The sequence below is a fragment of the Hypanus sabinus genome, chromosome 31 (assembly GCF_030144855.1).
Source record: "Hypanus sabinus isolate sHypSab1 chromosome 31, sHypSab1.hap1, whole genome shotgun sequence".
NCBI classification, from domain to species: Eukaryota; Metazoa; Chordata; class Chondrichthyes; order Myliobatiformes; family Dasyatidae; genus Hypanus; species Hypanus sabinus.
Genome location: NC_082736.1, coordinates 7299408 through 7318414, shown reverse-complemented (window position 1 = coordinate 7318414; position 19007 = coordinate 7299408). Strand labels below are relative to the sequence as shown.

Genomic DNA, 19007 nt, shown 5'->3' with positions numbered 1-19007 from the left:
GGCCCACAAGGAATTCTACTCTTTGTGAAATGATTTGGATGAAAATGAAGAAGGGCTGATTTGTTGGTCTGCAGAGACACAGAAATTGGTGCAGTTATGGATCGTGAGGAAAGTTGCCAAAGGGTTCGGCAGGACATAGACCGGCTGGAAATGTGGGCAGAGAAATGAGAGATAAGTCGGTGTACTCTGGGAAGTCAAATGTCAGAGGATTTCTTTGGAATTCCTCTCCCCATCAGAGTGGCTGGAATTACAGTTACGGCAGTGAAATGCTCCACCTCAGGATGTGGGAGTCACTCAGTGTCCCCGATAACTTCACATGAGGGAAGAGCACCGAGGTGCAGCTCCTGACTGACCGTGTGAAGGAAATGAAGACGGAGATGGACAGATCGAGAGTTTCCAGGATGCTGACACCAGAGATTCATGAGTTGGTCACACCTGAGGTCAGGATGCAGACTGTTGTGTGACCATCACGACGGAAAGGGGACGAGACAGACAGAGTAATGTCTCCCTGTGGCCGTGACCCTCAGCAACAAGTACACTCCTTTGGATACCCCTGGGATGACAAACCAGAGACAGCAGCCCGCCAGGTCGGTGGTACTGAGACCCCAGACCGATGCTCCGCGGGAGGAAAGGTCAAGCAGAGCAGTGATGACAGCAGACTCACAGTACAGGGGATGTGCAGGAGATTCTGTGGCAGCCACAGAGATGACACGATGGTGTGTCGCCTCCTGGGTACTGGGGTCAGGTCCGTCTCATACGTGCAGGATTTCCAAACGATAAACTTGCCAGTCGAGTCAGTGGTAAGGAAACCAAATGTCGGCATTCTTTTAGAGAGGACTACAATACAAAAGCAAGGATGTAAGCATTGGTCCGATCACACTTGGAGAATTGTGAACTGTTTTGGGCCCCTTATCTAAAAAGCTACATGCTCGCATCGGAGAGGGTCCAGAGGAAGTTCACAAAAATGATCCTGGCAATAAAAGGGTTAATGCACGGGGATTGTTTGATGGCTCTGGGCCGGTTGTCTCTGGACTTTAGAAGAACGACGGAATCTCATTGAAACAGATCAAATATTGAAAGGCCTTGAATGGAGTGGGGAGGGAGCTTCCGATAGTGTCTAGGAACACAGGGCACAGCCTCACAATACTAGGACAATACTGTTAGAACAAAGATAAGGAGCAATTTCCTTAGTAAAGAGCAGTGAATCCGTGTAGCCTATGTCAGGATGTTGCTCATTGACTAGAGCTCAACGTTTAACACTATCATTCCCACAGTCCTGATCAATAAGCTACTGAACCTGGTCCCTCTGCAAATGGATCCTCGACTTCCTAACCGGGAAACCAGTCTGTGCGGATTAGTGATAATCCACACAGATTGTGTGGAGATATGGAGATGGGCTAACCCCTATTGACATTGATGGATCTGGGGTTGAGAGGGTAAACAGCTTTAAATTCCTCAGCATCAACATACCCGAGGATCTCACGTGGTCTGTACGTACCTGCTGTATGGTGAAAAAAGCACAACAGCGCCTCGTTCACCTCCCAAATACTAAGAACTTTCTACAGGGGCCTAATTCTGCTCCTGTGTCTTCTGGTCCGATGGTCTCGGAGCAGCTGCAGGACATTTCAAAGGGAAGGCTGAGCAGCCGGACATCGTGGTGGACGGTGGATGTTGGTAATAGCAATGCAGGGATACGAGGGTTGTGTCCTGTGCAGTGAATTTAGAGAAATCAGACAGAAACTAAAAAGTAGTAAGCTCTGTATTACTCCCAGTGACACTTGTTAGTGGGGGGAGATATAGAGAGATACCAGTGATAAATGTGTGGCTGAGGAGCTGGTGCAGGGGACAAAGTGCCAGTTTCATGGATCAATGGGACATCTTCTAGGGATGGGTAGGCAGAAACTGTTCACTCCACAGGGTCTTTTAGGGAAGCAACAGTTTTCTCCGTACTAAAACTGCACAGGATAGTTTTGATGTGACTGGGTGGACGTTGAAAGGGAATCTGAAGGGTGAGTTGCTGGAGGTGAATAAAATTACATGAGACATACAAAGGTTAGAGAAGCAGAGGCTGTTTCCAGTGGTGTGGCTGTCTGAAGCTAAAGGGAATAGTTGTAAGGTAAGAGGTTGTGTTTAAAGGGGATCTGAATGATAAATATTTGACACAGAGAATAGCTGGTATCCCAGATAAGCTGCCAGAGGAGGTGGTGGAGGCAAAGACACACAAAGTCTCAGTTCCTGAACCTGTCATTACTGTGTTCATCCTGCCCTGGTTTAACTTCCCGGTGCTGGGTCCATTGTTGTTTTCAATCTGTATAAACGATCTGGATGAGAATGTAGTAAACTGGATCAGAAAGTCTGTGGATGACAACAAGATTAGGGGTATGATGAACAGTAAAGCCGGCTAACAAATCTGGATGTGGAATGCGGACCAGCTGGCAAAATGAAGTTGGTTACAATCTGGAACACACTTCCTGAGGGAGAGGTGCAGGCTGGAATTTAAGGAACATCTGGCTGAACATTTGAATCACCAGGGCAGGGTAGGAGACAGACCAAGTGCTGAGTTAATGGAGACAGATTCTCGATGGTCAGTATAGCCATGCAGAAACCACTGACTGTGAAAGTTCAGCGGGAACCTGGAACACAGAACTTCAGGATGGACTCACCTAAAACACTCAGAACCCAGGACAATGGATTTTTGTTGGACAAAGGTATTAATGCATTAGGGTTAATAGTGAATCAAACACCTCAAAAGGCTACCAAAATGCACCCATTCCCTGTTCACCAGTAACAGGACTTTAAAATGGGAATTTGATGAAGAACACTGGTTAGTATTAGGAGAGATGGCGGACAGCTTGGTCACAATGGAACGGTGCAAGTATTTTCTCAGAGGATAAGGGGTTCAGTGGAACAAGCTCACAGCTGAGAATGAAGGTAACAAACCCCACTGCAGTGGAGGACTGCTGTTACCCTGGTTGAACCGCCCAGAACATTTTAACAGAGTGGGTACAGAGGGGCATTTCCGGGAACAGTGACCCCACCCCCCCACCCACGGGAATTGAATGTGTTATAATGAGTAATATTCACATTTTAATTGGACTCTTCGGTCGTATAAATATTTAATATTTGTATTTTTTTTACTTTTGTGTGGATAATCTTTTATAATTTGGGATAGAAAAACGTTGTAACTGGATCACTGAACCCTTTATGAAAAAAGAACGTTACGGAAAAATATTGTCAAAGTCAACATTTTAATCCAAAGTAATTTAATAGAAGCATAGAAAACCTACAGCACCAAAGAGGACTTTCGGCCCACAATGTTGTGACGAACATGTCCTTACTTTAGGAATTACTGGGCTTACCTATCGAAAAGTCTCTGAAAAGACCCTATCGTATCTGCCTCCACCACCGTTGCGGGCAGCCCATTCCACGCACTCACCACTCTGAGTAAAAAACTTACCCCTGACATCTCTGTACATGCTCCCGAGCACCTTAACCTGTGCCCTCTTGTGCAGCCAGTTCAGCCCTGAGAAAATTACTATCCACACGATCGATGCCTCTCATCATCTTGTACACCTTGGGCCTAAAGGAAACGATGCTGACTTTGTCCTATTTTATCATGTGTCGCCAAGTAGCCCGGAAATGCATCCAGTCCATCATCTTCCCCACCACTGAGGTCAGACTGACTGGCCTATGATTTCCTCTCATCTGCCCTTCTCCCTCCTTCAAGAGTGGAATAATGTTTGCAATTTTCTTCTTCTCCAGGACCATGCCAGAATACAGGGATTATAGAATGAGTATTACTAAAACTGCCTCTATCTTTTCAGTCACCTCTTTCATAGCTCTGGTGTAGAAAATCCCGTCCAGCTGATTTATCTACCTTTAGATCTTTCAGTTTCCCAAGCAGTTTTTCCACAGTAAAGGCCAATTCACTCATTTCTGCCCCCTGATTCTCCTGAATTTCCAGCAGACTGCCAGTGTCTTCCAGTGAAGACTGATGCACAATACTTATTCAGCTTCTCTGCCACTTCCCTGTACCCCATTACTACGTCTCCAGCATCATCTACTTTTGCCTCTCTTTTACACTTTGTATATCTGAAGAAACTTCTGGTATCCTCTTTAATACTAATGGCTAGCTAACCTTCGTATTTCATCTTATTCCTCTCAATGACTTTTTTAGTCGGTTTCAACGTTTTGTAAATCATATAACTGAGTGTCAGGGAAGTCTCAGAGCAGCTACTGAACAATGTTCACTCAGCCGAAGGTGGTGGTTCACGTCAGTAGCAGTGGACAGGTAGAAAAGAGATGAGGTCCCACAGTGAATATAGAGAATTAGGGAACAAGTTAAAGAGCAGGACCTGAAAGGTGATAATTTTTGTGTTACTCCCAATGCTCTGTGGTAGTACGGGTGGGAACAGAAAGTTAGAGCAGATGACTGTGTGGCTGAGGAGCTGGTGCAGGGACAGGGTTTCAGGATTCCAGAACACTGGAACCTCTTCAGGTCCAGAGGTGACATTTACGGGGGTGGGGGGGGGGGTCAGAATCATGAGGTTCATTGTTGTTCCCTGGGAGGGTTGAAATGAGATTGACAGGGGGATGTGAACCAGAACACCAGTCACTGAATGGAGAGATTGATGCCAAGTTTGATGCTTAATACTGTAAGGATGGATTTTGAGGCAAATACTCATCGGACATGAGTTTGTTTAAAGACAGCTGCACAGTGATTCAGGGCCAGTTTGTTCCTGTAAGGGGGAGGGTCCAGGATGGCAAGGTTCAGGAACCTTGGATGATGAGAGAGGAAGTAAATTTAGTCGAGGAAGAGTGAGAAGCTTATGCAAGGCTTAGGAAGCTGGATTCAAACAGGGGGTTTGAGGATGATATTTAAAACACAGAAGGGAACTCAAGACCATTTGCAGTGAGAAACAGTGATGAAAAATCTCTGATGAGCAGGATTAAAGATAATCCCACTGCATTCTGTACATTCATTGTGGTGAAAAGGATACCCAGGGGTGCACGTCCAACATAAAGCGTGGGTACACAGGTAATGGCAGGAACATTAACATACAGAAGGATGTTGGGTCCGGGCAGATTGGTTCCCTGAAACTGGGAGCACAGGTTGACAGGGTGGTAAAGCCGGTGTACGGCATGTTTGCCTTCACCGGGCAAGGCATTGAGTTCAATCACCAGGACATCATGTTACAGTTTATAAAATGCTGGTTAGGCCACAGTGAGAGCACAGTGTTCAGTTCCGGTCACCTCATTCTAGGAAGCATATGGAGGTTTCGGTGCAGGTGCAGAAGTTGTTAAGCAGGATGTCTGGAGGAGGAGTGAGGTGAGGAGAGGCTCGACATGCGGGAGCTTTTTCCTCTGGAGTGGCGTCAGCTCAGGAGAGATCTGACAGAAATTTATACAGTTTTGCTGGTGTACACTGTCAGGGGTGGTGTCAGAGGCAGAGAGCACAGGGGTATTTAGGGAAGTCTTAAACAGACAGGAATTTGGAGAGAAGTGACTGGCAGGAGATACAGAAGACTGCAGGCACACTCAGTGATTCAGGAACAGCTTCTTCCCCTCTGCCATCTGATTCCAAAATGGGCATTAAAACTATGGACACTACCTCACTTTTTTAATGTACGGTATTTGTTTTTTTTTTACTTTTTTTTAAATAACAGTCAATATACGTAACTGATTTACTTGTTTTTTTATTTTAATTAATAATTTTATAATTATCTTCTAGATTATGTATGACATTGAACTGCTGCGGCTGAGTTAACAAATTTCACGTCAGATGCCGGTGATAATAAACTTGATTCTGAAATGTAAAACGCAAATGTTATTTTTCTGTGAGGCGATGAGAATCGCTCATGAAGCAACGAACAGGCAATGTTCCCTCCTTCTGCACACCGGAACGGCCCGGGGTCAACCCGCAATGTGGAACCCAGACAACGCGGTCCTAGGTGATGAAGAGCGGAGTCGTTCAGTGATCGGAGATTAAATTCTCCCTACCGGGGCTGACTCCGGAAGTTCATTTCATGACTCTGCGCCTAGGGAACCCGCTGACTCTCTGCAAGGGGAGAGAGCTCATTCGGTCTGCTGAGAGGGGAAAACGAGTCGGGACTGAAACGAACCGGTTTCTGTGCAGATTTATTCCGGTTTCTTTCGCGGAAGAAACATGTCGAGGCACTGACAGATGCAGGATATCAAAAGGACGGATAGAACCCGCCGCTCAGCCCTTCCAGAGCCATTGTGAGTGGCTCTGAAAAGAGCCTTTGGAGAAATAGATTCAGCTTACGTCGCTTCACTTACTGGCAGCGCCGGTTTTCTTGGGCAACAGGACGGCCTGGATGTTGGGTAACACACCGCCCTGAGCGATAGTCACCCCTCCCAGCAGCTTGTTCAGCTCCTCGTCGTTGCGGACGGCCAGCTGCAGGTGTCGGGGGATGATGCGGGTCTTCTTATTGTCCCGGGCCGCGTTGCCGGCCAATTCGAGGATTTCGGCCGTCAGATACTCGAGCACAGCAGCCAGATAGACCGGGGCTCCGGCACCCACCCGCTCAGCATAGTTGCCCTTTCTTAGGAGTCTGTGAACCCGGCCGACCGGGAACTGCAGTCCAGCCCGAGACGAACGAGATTTGGCCTTGGACCGAGCTTTGCCAGCGCCGCCTTTTCCACGTCCAGACATTTCCACAGTCACAGTCCTACTCCAATGAGAATGAAGGAATGTTCACCCCGCCCCTACTTGCCCTTTTTATACCCTCTTTGAGAATGCAAAGTGATGTTTGTGATTGGTGTGATCGTCCTTATTCTCATTGGTGAAGACAAATGTCCCAATCGAAGAACTGCCTTAATCACCAATCAGCAGTCCGTAAAAGTAGAAGCGCGGAAAATAACCGTCTCCTCCACAAAATGTACTGAAATCTGGAAAAAAGCCCGCCAAAAATAAACCTATTGTTCAAATTTAATTTCCAGTTAAATAATTGCAGATCGGTTACCCTCTGTTACTGAAACCAGGCATATTTGATTTAAGTGTAGTTGATATTGGAGTCTCTGGGAACTCAGTTCTCTAATTTCTTTCAACCCGTAACGGAACCGAATAAAACTGACCCTCAGCTTCTGCCCGCGGTCGGTCACTGTGTGAACGTTATCAGGTTATGGAAAACGGTTCTTCTCAAACTTTGTCCAGCGTCTAGTCTGCAATTTTATAAAGTTATTTTATGAAAGAGCCATCACGAGGAAATCTGTAGATGCGGCAAATTCAAACAACACACAAAATGCTGGTGGAACCCAGCAGGCCAGGCAGCATCTATAAGAGAAAGACTGTCGACACTTCTCCATACGAAAGAGTCATGGGGTCTTTCAGGCTCAAGTTGAAAAGAGATTCAGGAGTTACCCAGCTGGAACCAATAAACACCGAACCCACAAATATAACGGCAGCAATCCTCCACTTGGCATGGATACCGAGTGGGACGGACTGATGGGGGGGGGGGGGGTAACAATTTCTTGTCAGTTCAGTGGGACGTTATTCCAACCGCGATCTAGCTCTTGTAAAAGTCACCAGACATAAAGTATGTGTAATTTATTACCGAAAAGCTAGTACAACTCTTCCATTGAAATTGTGAGTGGCTCTTAAAAGAGCCGTTGTGTTTTCGATCATCTCACTGGACAGCTTTACTTGGAGCTGGTGTACTTGGTCACCGCCTTTGTCCCTTCGGACACGGCGTGCTTGGCCAGCTCCCCGGGCAGCAGCAGGCGCACGGCGGTCTGGATCTCCCGGGAGCTGATGGTGGACCGCTTGTTGTAATGGGCCAGGCGGGAAGCCTCACCCGCGATGCGCTCGAAAATATCGTTCACGAATGAATTCATGATGCTCATGGCCTTGGAGGAGATGCCGGTGTCGGGGTGAACCTGCTTCATCACTTTGTAGATGTAGATGGCGTAACTCTCCTTCCTCGTCCTCTTGCGCTTCTTGCCAGACTTGCTCGCCGGTTTGGACGGAGCTTTCTTGGCGCCCTTCTTGGGAGCGGGTTTCGGTGCATCAGGCATTTCCTCGTCGGTTTCAAACACAATAATAAGCAGAAGCTGTCCGGAGCGCGGATTAAATAGGCAGCGCCCAAAGTGGTATGTTAATGAGGATTGGATTGCAGAGCATTCCCATTGGCTGTTTGGAGAAAGGAATCACCAATCGGAACGCTGGGGGATGGGAAGCGGCGCCAATGTGTGTCGGTTACCGCTGTCGTTTAATGCGGGAGGAAGTACAGAAGGGCAGAGACAGGCGGGGGTGCGGGCTGAAATTGAAAAGAAAAACGCAAATTTCTAAAGCAGAATGAAAATAAAATCAGATGAAATATTGTTAAATTAAACACTGAGATGTTCATTTCATGACACAGGGCAGCAGGAGAGCGAAGGAGAGATTTAGACATTTCAATGCAAAGTTCAAATCGAGTTTATTTATGCACAGGTGAGAGGAACAACGGATTTGTAGCAGCATCACAGACACATTGCATCAGACACAACATTGACCAGAAACACTGGAATTAAATATGAATTATACCAAAATATTCAAATAGACAGAGAAATATCAGAACAAAATCTAAATAACAAAGAGATTATGCAGGCAGTGGGAGAATCACCCCTCCTGTGCTTCTTCATCTCGTCACTCTCGATTCAGAGTCACGCAACGCTGCCGCTTTGATCTGGCCCATGCCTTCATTCACCAGGTCCAACACTTGCCTTTATTGGATCTTCCTCCTCCTGACACTAGTCATCGTGTTTGTGGGGCTGTGTGTCCCCTTGGACCCCTGGATTAGGTTTGAGGTTCGGCCTGGTGGATGTATATATGCTGGGAGAGATAAGTCTGTAGAATTTAGTATGGTGAGCTATGTGGGGCTACGGTGGATGGGGTAGTGTAGTGGAGCCACTCAGTTGCCGATGTGTAATTCTGCAAGTTGTGGGTATTTTCGACCTTGTTACTTGGCTTTATTCTGACCATTTGAGGAATAGAATGTTCTGAGGCCTAGTAATCAGGCTTTACCTCCAAGTACGGTTAAACTTCCCTACTCTAAATTTACACCTGTCTTTATTTTGCATCTGTGAGCCTGGGATTGCGTGGGTTAAATTAACAGAGTTTACTGCAGTACAAACTAGTGATTAATATTGGGCAGATTGATCCATGATTCCAAAACGCAAAAATCTCTGAAATCCAGAATTTATTGTACTGACATTAGGTCACAAATGGGGAATTTTACCCTGGATTAAATGGCTTGTCTAATGAAGAGCATTTCACCTCACTAGGCCTCTATTCACTGGAAATTCGAAGGAAGAAGGGTTACTGAATTGAAACCTATGGAATAGTGAAAGGGCTTGAGTGAGTGGATGTGGAGAGAACTTTTCCTGTGGTGGGAGTGTCTGTAACCAGACGACACAGCTTCAAAATAGAGGGGCATCCTTTTAGAGTGGAGATGAGGAGGGATATCATCAGCCAGAGAGTGGTGAATCGGTGGTATTTTTGGCCACAGGCAACTGTAGAGGCTAAATCACTGGATATAGGCAGACATTGGGTCTAAGAAGAAAAATAGATCAGTGATGATGAAATGGCAGAGCAGGCTCGATGGGCCAAATGGCCGAATTCTGCTCCTATATCTGATGGTCTTATGGACTCACTTAGAGACTAAAATTTTCCCAGAGACTGTTGATCTCAGCTTTGACTCAACCCAGCACCTGAGGCTCCAGATTCCTTATATAAGGAATACAGAAGTTCCTAGTTCTCAGATTAAAGGAATATGATCTCATTTCCATCCTGAATGCTTGTCACCTTAATCTGTTCAACAGACACAAGATGCTGGCGGAAGTCCGCAGGCCGGGCAGCATCTATGGGAAAGGGTAACGAGTCGATGCTTCAGGCTGAGAACCTTCACCAGGGAGAGATCTGATGGAAGGGTCTTGGGCCGATGTGTTGACTGTTTACTCTTTTCCATAAAGGCTGCCTGTCCTGCTGAGTTCCTCCAGCATTTTGTGTGTATTACTTTGTATTTCCAGCATCAGCGGATTCTCTGGTGTTTGTGATTTACGCCTCATTCTGAGGGTATTTTCCTCAGTTATAGAGATCTCATTCAGGGGAAAGATCCTCCTTGCCTACTGCCAATCACATCCAGAAAGAATCTAACAGATATCCTTGTTTTCCCATTAACTGCAGGAATACAGACCCAGCCCACTCACTCTCCTTTCACATAACCAACCCTCCATCCCTGGAACCAGCCCAGTCAGTGTGGGGAATAGTCACTGAACTCCCTCTATTGCAGGGATATCCTTCCTGAGGAAGTGTGACCAAACCCGGACACTACATTCAAGGTTTGCTCTCACCAGGGCCCTATAGAATCCAGTGAGACATCTGTACCCCTCTTCTCCACTCCTCCTGGATCACAGGACAAAATACTGTTTGCCTCTCTCATTACTTGTAGTATCTGCATGTTAACTCAAGTGATTTGTTTACAAGGACACCCAGGTCCCTCTGAACATTCCCATGTGGAATTAACTCTTACAGTTTGTTCCTGGGATTGGGTGATCTCACATTTCCCACATTCTGTTCCATCTGCCCCATCCTCAACTATTCACTCTCCTATCGACATCCCCCAAACCTTATCACTACTGACCCTGTCCCTCCTGCTCTGCCACAGCAACAGATGTTGTCACTGAGTTATGCCACACAGAAACAGGTCCTTCAGCCCAACACATCCATGCTGACCAACCTGAATTTGGCCCATGTCCCTGTGAAACTTCCCTCCCCACAGTCCAAGTGAGTTGGCAACTGTGCCCCCCTAAACCATCCCTGGAGGTAGTTTGTTCCATGTAAACAGCACATTCTGTGAACAAAACCTGCTCCTCAGGGTCCCAGTTAAATCTTTCCTCTCGCACTTTATACCTGTATTCTCTAGCTTCCAACTCCATGACCCTGGAGATAACAGATTCACTATTGACCGTATCAATGCCTGTGATTATTTTATCAGTCTCTCTAATGTCACAAACACTTTGATGAGAATGTTCCAGCCGATCAGTGAGAAGGGGATCTGAAGTGTAAATATTTCACACAGAGAATAACTAGTATCCCGAATGAGCTGGCAGAGGACTGGGGGCAGAAGCCAATAAGGTCACTGTTCATGAAAACTTCCCAGGAGCCTGTCATTCACTGTGTACATCCTGCCCTGGTTTAACCTCCCAAAATAAAGTCTGTGATTTATACAGAACTGAAACCAACCCTTTGGTACAACTCATCGACGCCAACCAAGTTGTCAAGCTGAACTCGTTCCATCTGCCTGCATTAGGCCCGTATCCCTCTCGACCTTTCCTATCCATGGCGAGTGCATGGAATGGGCTGACAGTGACCGTGGTGCAGGCGGAGATGATAGGGTCTTTTAACAAACTCCTAGATGGATACATGGAGTTTAGTAGATTAGAGGGCCATGGATAAGCCTAGGTCAGGTGTCGGCAACCCACGGCTCCGGAGCCACATGCGACTCTTTCATCTCTGTGCTGCAGCTCCCTGTGGCTTTGGAAAATAAACGATGAGTGTTTGATTAAAATGTATTTTATGTTAGTTTGTTAGTTTTTGAAATGTTATTCTAAATTTGAAGATTATGGTGATCTTGTACAATCTAAATAAAACGTGTTTTTTGCCGCTATTAATATACGTCACCACTGCCAATGCCTGACACCCGCCAGTGCGCGTTTTCTTTAATTTTTCGATCCAAGGTCGGCTAACTATGGAGAATTCTAAAAAAAGAAACGTGATTGAAGAAAACAGAACGTTTAATGATACGTGGGCAGATTCATTTGCTTACACTGCTGACGAGACTGGTTTACCGGTATGCTTAATATGCAATGAGAAACTAGCAAACAACAAAACATCAAAAGTCGCAAGACATTTCCAGAATAAACACGCAGCCTTTGCTCCAAAATACTCGGATGGAGATGAGAGAAAAAAAGTCGTTTCAGAACTGATGCGGAATGTTGATCTGAGCAAAAATCATTTCACGAAGTGGATGATGTCTGGAAAATCAATGACATATGCTAGTTTTGTGCCGCTCAGGAAATAGTCAGGCACGGGAAGCAGTTTACAGATGGTGAATATATAAAAGTATCTTTCATTAAGACTTCAGAACATCTATTCACGGACTTTAAAAACAAGAGTGAAATTCAGCAGAAAATCAGGGATATGCCCCTCTCTGCAAAGACTGTCAAAGACAGAACCATAAAAATGGCAGAAGACATCACAAGACAGTAAATTAAAGACATCAATTCAGCTGTGGCCTACTCGATTGCCTGTAACGAGTCTAAAGACAAAGGTGATATTGAACAAATAGCGCTGTTCTGCCGGTATGTAAACTCTGCCGGGCCACAGGAAGAAATGATTGAGTTGATACCTCTAAACAGCCAAACACTGGGGGAGGACATCTGTGAGGCTGTCTTGAATTGTTTAAGAGCCAAAGTAATAAAGTCCACCCACCTGGTGTCAGTAGCTACTGATGGGGCACCAAGTATGACAGGAGCGCACAAGGGATTTGTGGCTTTACTGCAGAAGTCGCTGGAGAGAAAGCTGCTGACTTTTAGTTAGTCTATCTAACAGAAAGCTGTTAGATAGACTAACAGAATGAGAATAATTCAGGAACCAGTGGCAAGAGCCTCAATAGCTAAACTAACAAATAAAATTGTAATAAATTAAACTCAATATGTGAATATCGTTCACACTGGGGACATGGGACACATCTCACTGATATATTGGTTGACATTTCAACACTGTGCAATAACTTACAACACTCACCATCATGAGAAAAATATCGAATGAGACTAAAAGTTAACATCACCAGGTCACAATGACCTGCACTCAAGAGTTTAACAGGGAAGTGGCGGGAGAGAATGTGCAGGTAGAAGTTGCTGTTTGCCAGAACACACTGTGTTCCAGGAAGGTCCCATTGGAATGAAAAACCTCAACTACGTCCATTGTTCAAGTTAGAATACAACAGAAGGTAATTGTCGACATGTTAATTTCACAAGTGTTGAGGGTAAAATGCTGGAGTCTGATGTATGAAGAAATTACAAGTCATTTAAAGAAGTGAAATGTCATCAAACTGAGTGAACAATGTTCAGATTTGCAGCGACACACTGCATGAAAATGGAACTTTCAGTCCATCTGGTCCAGGCCGAGGAACGCTCTCTTCCAGGAGGCACCCATATCCAACTGAACAAATTGGTTCAGATCACTGCTCCACGATGTTTACTCTGCCCTGCGCTGAACTTTGGGCTCTCTGTCCGTTTGCATGTTTTTTTCTCTCTGCACGTTGAGTGTTTGACGGTCCTCTTTTTTTTTTTTGTTTTGTTCCTTTTATGTTCCTTTGTTTCATGGCTGCCTGTTAGGAGAGGAATCTCAAGGTTGTATAATGTCAGCATAATTTTAGTAATAAATGTGCTTTAAACTTTTGAACATTGAGCACTGACTGGGAATTCCACGAGGCACAATATTCGATGCGGCAGAATTTGTTAGCCATGTCTAAAAGGGGTATGTGTGTGGTCCAACTATTTGGGAGGTCTGTCCTGTTCTGCGAAGTGAGCCAGGTGACTGACTTTTCAGTGGCTGAGTCAGCTGAAGTTGCAACAAGGCTAGGGTACAGCTACTGCTCAAGAATGGATAGTTTACAGGTAGTGTGCAGTCAACCTGGGCAAGAAAGGGCTTCGAAGAGCAGAACTTCCCTTTGCACAGCAGGGGATGGACCCATTTCACATTCCAAGACAAGATAATGATTCAAGTGACAGATTGCCATGTAACAGTTGCTTCACTAATTCTTGATTATTATTGGCATTTAATGTGCAGATTGTTTTGGCTGCTAATACTGTATTATCGTAGTTTCAATGTGGATTACACAGACAAATAAGGAATTTGAACATAAACAATTCCATTTCAAACAGGGGAAAATGTGTAGATGCTGGAAATCCAAAGCAACACACACAAAATGCTGGAGGAACTCAGCAGGCCGGGCAGCATCTATGATAAAGAGTAAAGATTCAATGTGCGTCTGAGCAGAGACCCTTAATCATGATTTGAAAAAAGAAGAGAAGTCCAATTACGAAGGTGCGGGAGGGAAGGAAGAAGTGAAAATGGTAGGTGATGTGTGAAACTGGGAGAGGGGACGGGCTATGGAAATAGATTGGTGATAGAGATGAAGGGCTAGAGGAAGGGGAATCTGATAGCAGAGAAGAGAAGACCGTGGAAGAAAGGGAGAAGGAGGGGATGGACAGGTAAGGAGATTAAGTAGGAGAAGGAAAAGGAATGTGGAATGGTGAAGGAGAGCAGGGGGCAATTAGTGGAAGTGCAAGAAATTGATGTTCATGCCATCAGGTTGGAGGCTACCCTTTTGGAATATAAGGCGTTGCTCCTCCAACCTGTTTGTGGATTCATTGTGGCAGGAGAGGTGGTGATGGACTGACATATTGGAAAGGGAACAGGAAGTGGAATTGAAATAATAGCCACGGGGAGATGCCACATTTCCTGGCAGATGGAGCAAAGATGTTTGACGAAGTGTTCTCCAATCTACATCAGGTTGCTCTGATATACAGGAGGCCACACCGGGACCACTGGATACAGTTGACATCCGCAACAGACTCGCAGGTGAATTTTTGCCTCACCTGGAAGGACTGTTTAGGGCCCTGAATGGTAGTGAGGGAGGAGGGGTAGGGGTGGGTATGACACTTTGCAAGTGTAAGTACCAGGAGGGGGATCAGTCAGGAGGGTTGAGTGGGCAAGGGAGTCACAAAGGGAGCAATCGCTGCGGGAAGTGAAGAGTGGGGGTGGGCGAGGAGATTACCATTTGGTCATTACCAGTCTCTGAATAAACAACTCTGTAAAAAGTGATATTTCTTTGTTTAAACTTGAGAACAGTTTGGTTCAGAGGCCATGTTGTTCTCCTTGTGCACAGGTAACTAAGGTTTGATTGAAGAACGAGTGCGAGTTTTCAGATTCCAGCTACTGGGTGATGGTGGAAACATGGAGTTTCCTCTGAGAAACTGAACCCTTGGCTTTGTTTTACAGGAGAAAGGAATTCAGCCCCTGTAGCCAATCAGTCCTCAAACAGAATTCCTTGTGTGTGGAGTAGTCCATCACCTTTGTCCACTGTCGGAAGGCTGCAACAGTAAAGAAGGAGCATTAGGTGGGTTTGAATCAGCTGAGGGAATAGAGGGAAACTGTGGCTGCCTCGGGCTGGGCTAGGTCCCATGAATCGATGGGAGAAGAGGATGCCTCATGCTGGATTGAATCCCATTGGTCATCATGCATATGCCTTGGGGTGGATTTGACCCCATGATGCACGAAAGAAAGGGAATTCTGAAGTATGAGTGAGTGCCTTGATTGTGTGTCTGAATGGTCACGTGAGAGTCTCTTACTCGACATCTAAGACGACTCGGTGGCTTGTTTATTCGTACATTGTGGAGCAGAAAGAATTAAGTATGTTGAGAAGGGGTGGAATGGAAGAAGGGAGTGCTTGCAGAAATACAGATAAAGGAGAGAGGAAACTTTCAGGAGCCCTGTGGTGTTCACCTGGAGAGAAATGCAGAAATAATTGGTTGCTCCTCACAGTAAGAGCAGAGAAGCTGAATAAAAAAGGTTAGAGAAATAGAGTCAGAAAGAACAGGAAAGTGTAATCAACTCTACCTCAATGTTTAAGAGACTACTAGACAGGAATATGGAGGAACTTAAGATGGGGGGTTATATGGGAGGCAGGGTTTGAGGGTCGGCACAACATTGTGGGCTGAAGGGCCTGTAATGTGCTGTACTATTCCATGTTTAACAAGACATTACAACTCTTACTAATGTCTGAGTAGGAAGTAGTAGGAACCTGTTTTACCCCTGTCCCCCACAGGTACAGTTACAACAAAGCCCGCCCCAGTAGTGTCTTGCGAGTTCTTGAAGAGGCTGGTGTAAATCTCTCAAAAGCTCGATGGGAGAATGAGCAATATGGAGACTTTTATGCACTTTGAACTAAAATGTCATGTTATACTGAAGTGTTTCCAGAGTGACATATGATACACCGTATTGCACAAAAAGCAGATGGGCACCTTAATAAATTTGTAAAGTAGATAAACAAAGTATTTCAGAAATACACTGATTTACTCGATTGTAATGAATGTTATTGCAAATGATGATTAAGTGAGTCCAGGTTAAAGGAAATGTAGATTGTTACTTGTGTTAGATGAAAAGAGGTAAGTAAAATTCTGAGTGGTTTACAATAATTTCAGATGAAAGCAAATGCTTCAAGCTGTTAAGGGAGTGGATAATATTTGTGTGAGGACTGGAGACTCCCTGGACTGCTCTACCATTGTCTCATTAATATTGACCGTTGTATAAATATATTGTGACAGCTGCCCTGTATGATTTGAATGTTATTTTAACTTGTATTCTGTTTTATATTTAATAAAGATGACTGTGACCACATTGTTGCTCATCATTACTATATTAAAGCTGTTTACAATTTCATTCTAAATTTTGTTTGAACGTTACTTGCTTTAAATGCATTTGACTTGTCACCCATTTGTGACTGGTATTTATTTTGATCTGAACATTGTATAGTGTTATTTAGAGGGGAAAAAAACAACTATTCTAAATTATGGATTTTGCAGTTCTTTGATTCACTTCAAGAAACATGGGGAGAAGGCGGAGGACAGTTACTGGTAAAAGGTGGGGCGTCAGTGAGAGGTGCACCTTGTTTATGGACAGTCTCGCCACTGAGTTCAAAGATGCCCTCAGCGCCAAAGCAACTTTGATAACAGTCAGTTTCACCCTCAGCCGCCACAAACACCACAGTCTATGAAGTTTACTTTAAATAATCCTTTCCCAAACTGTACTGTAGAATTTGTACAATTGTAATTCTGCCCGCTGTAAAATGCCTCCTGATGTAAGCCGGTGTCTCAGTTTTTGGCCTTGATGACTTTTTCGCCTGGTATGATACTGGAAACAATGTTAGTGGATACGTGGTTTGTGCACCTCATGTCAAAGATGAGGCGGCACAGCTCCTGTTCCACACAAAGAACATGACCCTTACTTATGAACGCATGTTGGTACTAAACGCTCGAGTTGTTGAGTGTATTGTAGGGGGCCCATACATACGGAAGGTGGGTTAACAGTGAAGTCTGAACCCCTCAATTGTACTGAGTGATTCTGTTATAATGAACTGCCCCCCATCCCCGTCCCCGATTAGCTTCATTCCTTGCTGGGATGCTCTACTGTCCCGGGGTCACAACAGTCCGAACTATATTCCACCTTGCCAATGCCGAATGAACTGATTTAGCGTAAACACAAATTCTTTGTCCACTTTAAATTTGTCTTCTTAAGACAAAATTCCCCTTGAATGGTGCAGTAAAATTTGTAACTCCCCGTCGGGGAATTGAACCCCAGTCTCCAGCGTGACAGGCGAGGATACTAACCACTATACCAACGAAGAATTCATACCCTTGTTTTATGCACGTTTCAGAACACACCCCGGTGAACAGAATCAATCTCCTTGATGTTTGGTCACTGCGATACTGGAGCCTTTCACACGTGTCCTTCCCCCAGCAGAGTCTCACTTTTCTCCAGCCATTCAGTCACCTATTATCTTCTAGGATTACCAAACCAGGTGCTCTCATGCCAGCCCATCTTCGTCTTCCAATCAACATTTTCATCACAGTTACACATTTATATTTCTGCTTTCGTAATGCCACAGGCGGGACACGAAATGAACCTCATCCAATTCTCAAGCCATCACTCCCACTTCAATCAACTTCACTCAAACACGGCTTCTGTATCTCCGCTCTGTCGGACGATCGCCACCTCAACTGGACATCACACGAACTGCACCACACTGAAGAATCCGACCGACAACATTCACAATCACCTCCAGCCACACTCATGCACTTCCAGCGTCCCAGTGCTCCTACCCTCAAAACTCGACTACCAATTCCAAAAGTCATGTCAATCCATGGGTCACTCGAAAATTATTATGGGCTGGCCAGGCCAGTCCATCAACGATGGAATTGCTCTCCCTCACATTTTCCCCGGTCAACAGATCACTGCAGCTTCCTGCTCTCACTCTAACCCAGCTTCCCACAATGTCCTTGTAATATTTCCCTTCACTCTTTCAAACTTATTTGCATTCCTGTGAGTTGGCAAACAAAACTGCACACAATACTTCAAATTATGCCTCACCACTGACTTATTCAACTTCAAAAAACTCCCCATCTCCTGCACTCCATACTTTGATATGCCAAAAGCTTTCTTTATGACACTATCTACCTTGACACCTCTTTCAACTATTATGGACATGTAATCCCATTTCCCTTTGTTCTAGCACGCTCCCTACTTCCCCACTTCCCTACTGTACCCCACGGAAGTGTAAGAACTCACGCTTGTCAGCATTAAGTTCCATCTGCCATTTTCAGCCCATTTTACCAGCTGATCCAGATCCCACTGCAAGCTTTGATAGTGTTCCTCGCTGTCCACAGCAGCCCTATTCTTGATATGAGCCGTATATTTGTGATCCAGTTCACCACGTTATCACACAGATCATTGATATAGATGACAGACAACAATAGACCCAGCACCAATCCCTGAAACGTCTTATCCAACCCATTATGCAGGACCTTGTCAAATATCTTGCTGAAGTCCATGTAGACAACATCCACTTCCTTCCCTTTGTGAACTTTCTGATAACTTCCTTGAAAACTCTATAAGATTAGTTGGCATTAACTACCACGCTCAAAGCCATGATGAATATCCTTAATCAGTTCATGTTTATCCAAATACTTGTAAATCCAGCCCCTCTAAATACATTCCATTTACTTTGCAAATAATGATGTCAGGCTTAAGGGCCTATCATTTCCAGGTTTAATTTTTGAGCCGTCCTTAAAGAGCGGAACAACATTGCTACCCTCCAGTCCTCTGGTGGCACATCTGTTGCAAAGCATGATTTAAATATCTCTGGTAGAGTTCTGGCACT

General features: G+C 45.0%; 2 protein-coding genes and 1 pseudogene across 2 annotated transcripts; 1 reads left to right on the top strand and 2 right to left on the bottom strand.

The window, feature by feature from the left end:
- Positions 1–19007, top strand: part of LOC132383737 (uncharacterized) — a 141195-nt pseudogene that overhangs the window by 19536 nt on the left and 102652 nt on the right.
- On the bottom strand, positions 4535–7357 carry LOC132383774 (late histone H2A.L3-like). The gene has a single exon (XM_059954978.1). It carries the CDS (start codon positions 6674–6676, stop codon positions 6293–6295), a length of 384 nt encoding a protein of 127 aa, XP_059810961.1. The 5' UTR covers positions 6677–7357; the 3' UTR covers positions 4535–6292.
- Positions 7518–8037, bottom strand: LOC132383809 (histone H2B 1/2-like). Its single transcript, XM_059955015.1, has one exon. It carries the CDS (start codon positions 8035–8037, stop codon positions 7663–7665), a length of 375 nt encoding a protein of 124 aa, XP_059810998.1. The 3' UTR covers positions 7518–7662.

Coding starts and splice junctions, on each gene's coding strand:
- LOC132383809 (XM_059955015.1), bottom strand. CDS start 8,037: ATGCCTGATGCACCGAAACCCGCTCCCAAGAAGGGCGCCAAGAAAGCT.
- LOC132383774 (XM_059954978.1), bottom strand. CDS start 6,676: ATGTCTGGACGTGGAAAAGGCGGCGCTGGCAAAGCTCGGTCCAAGGCC.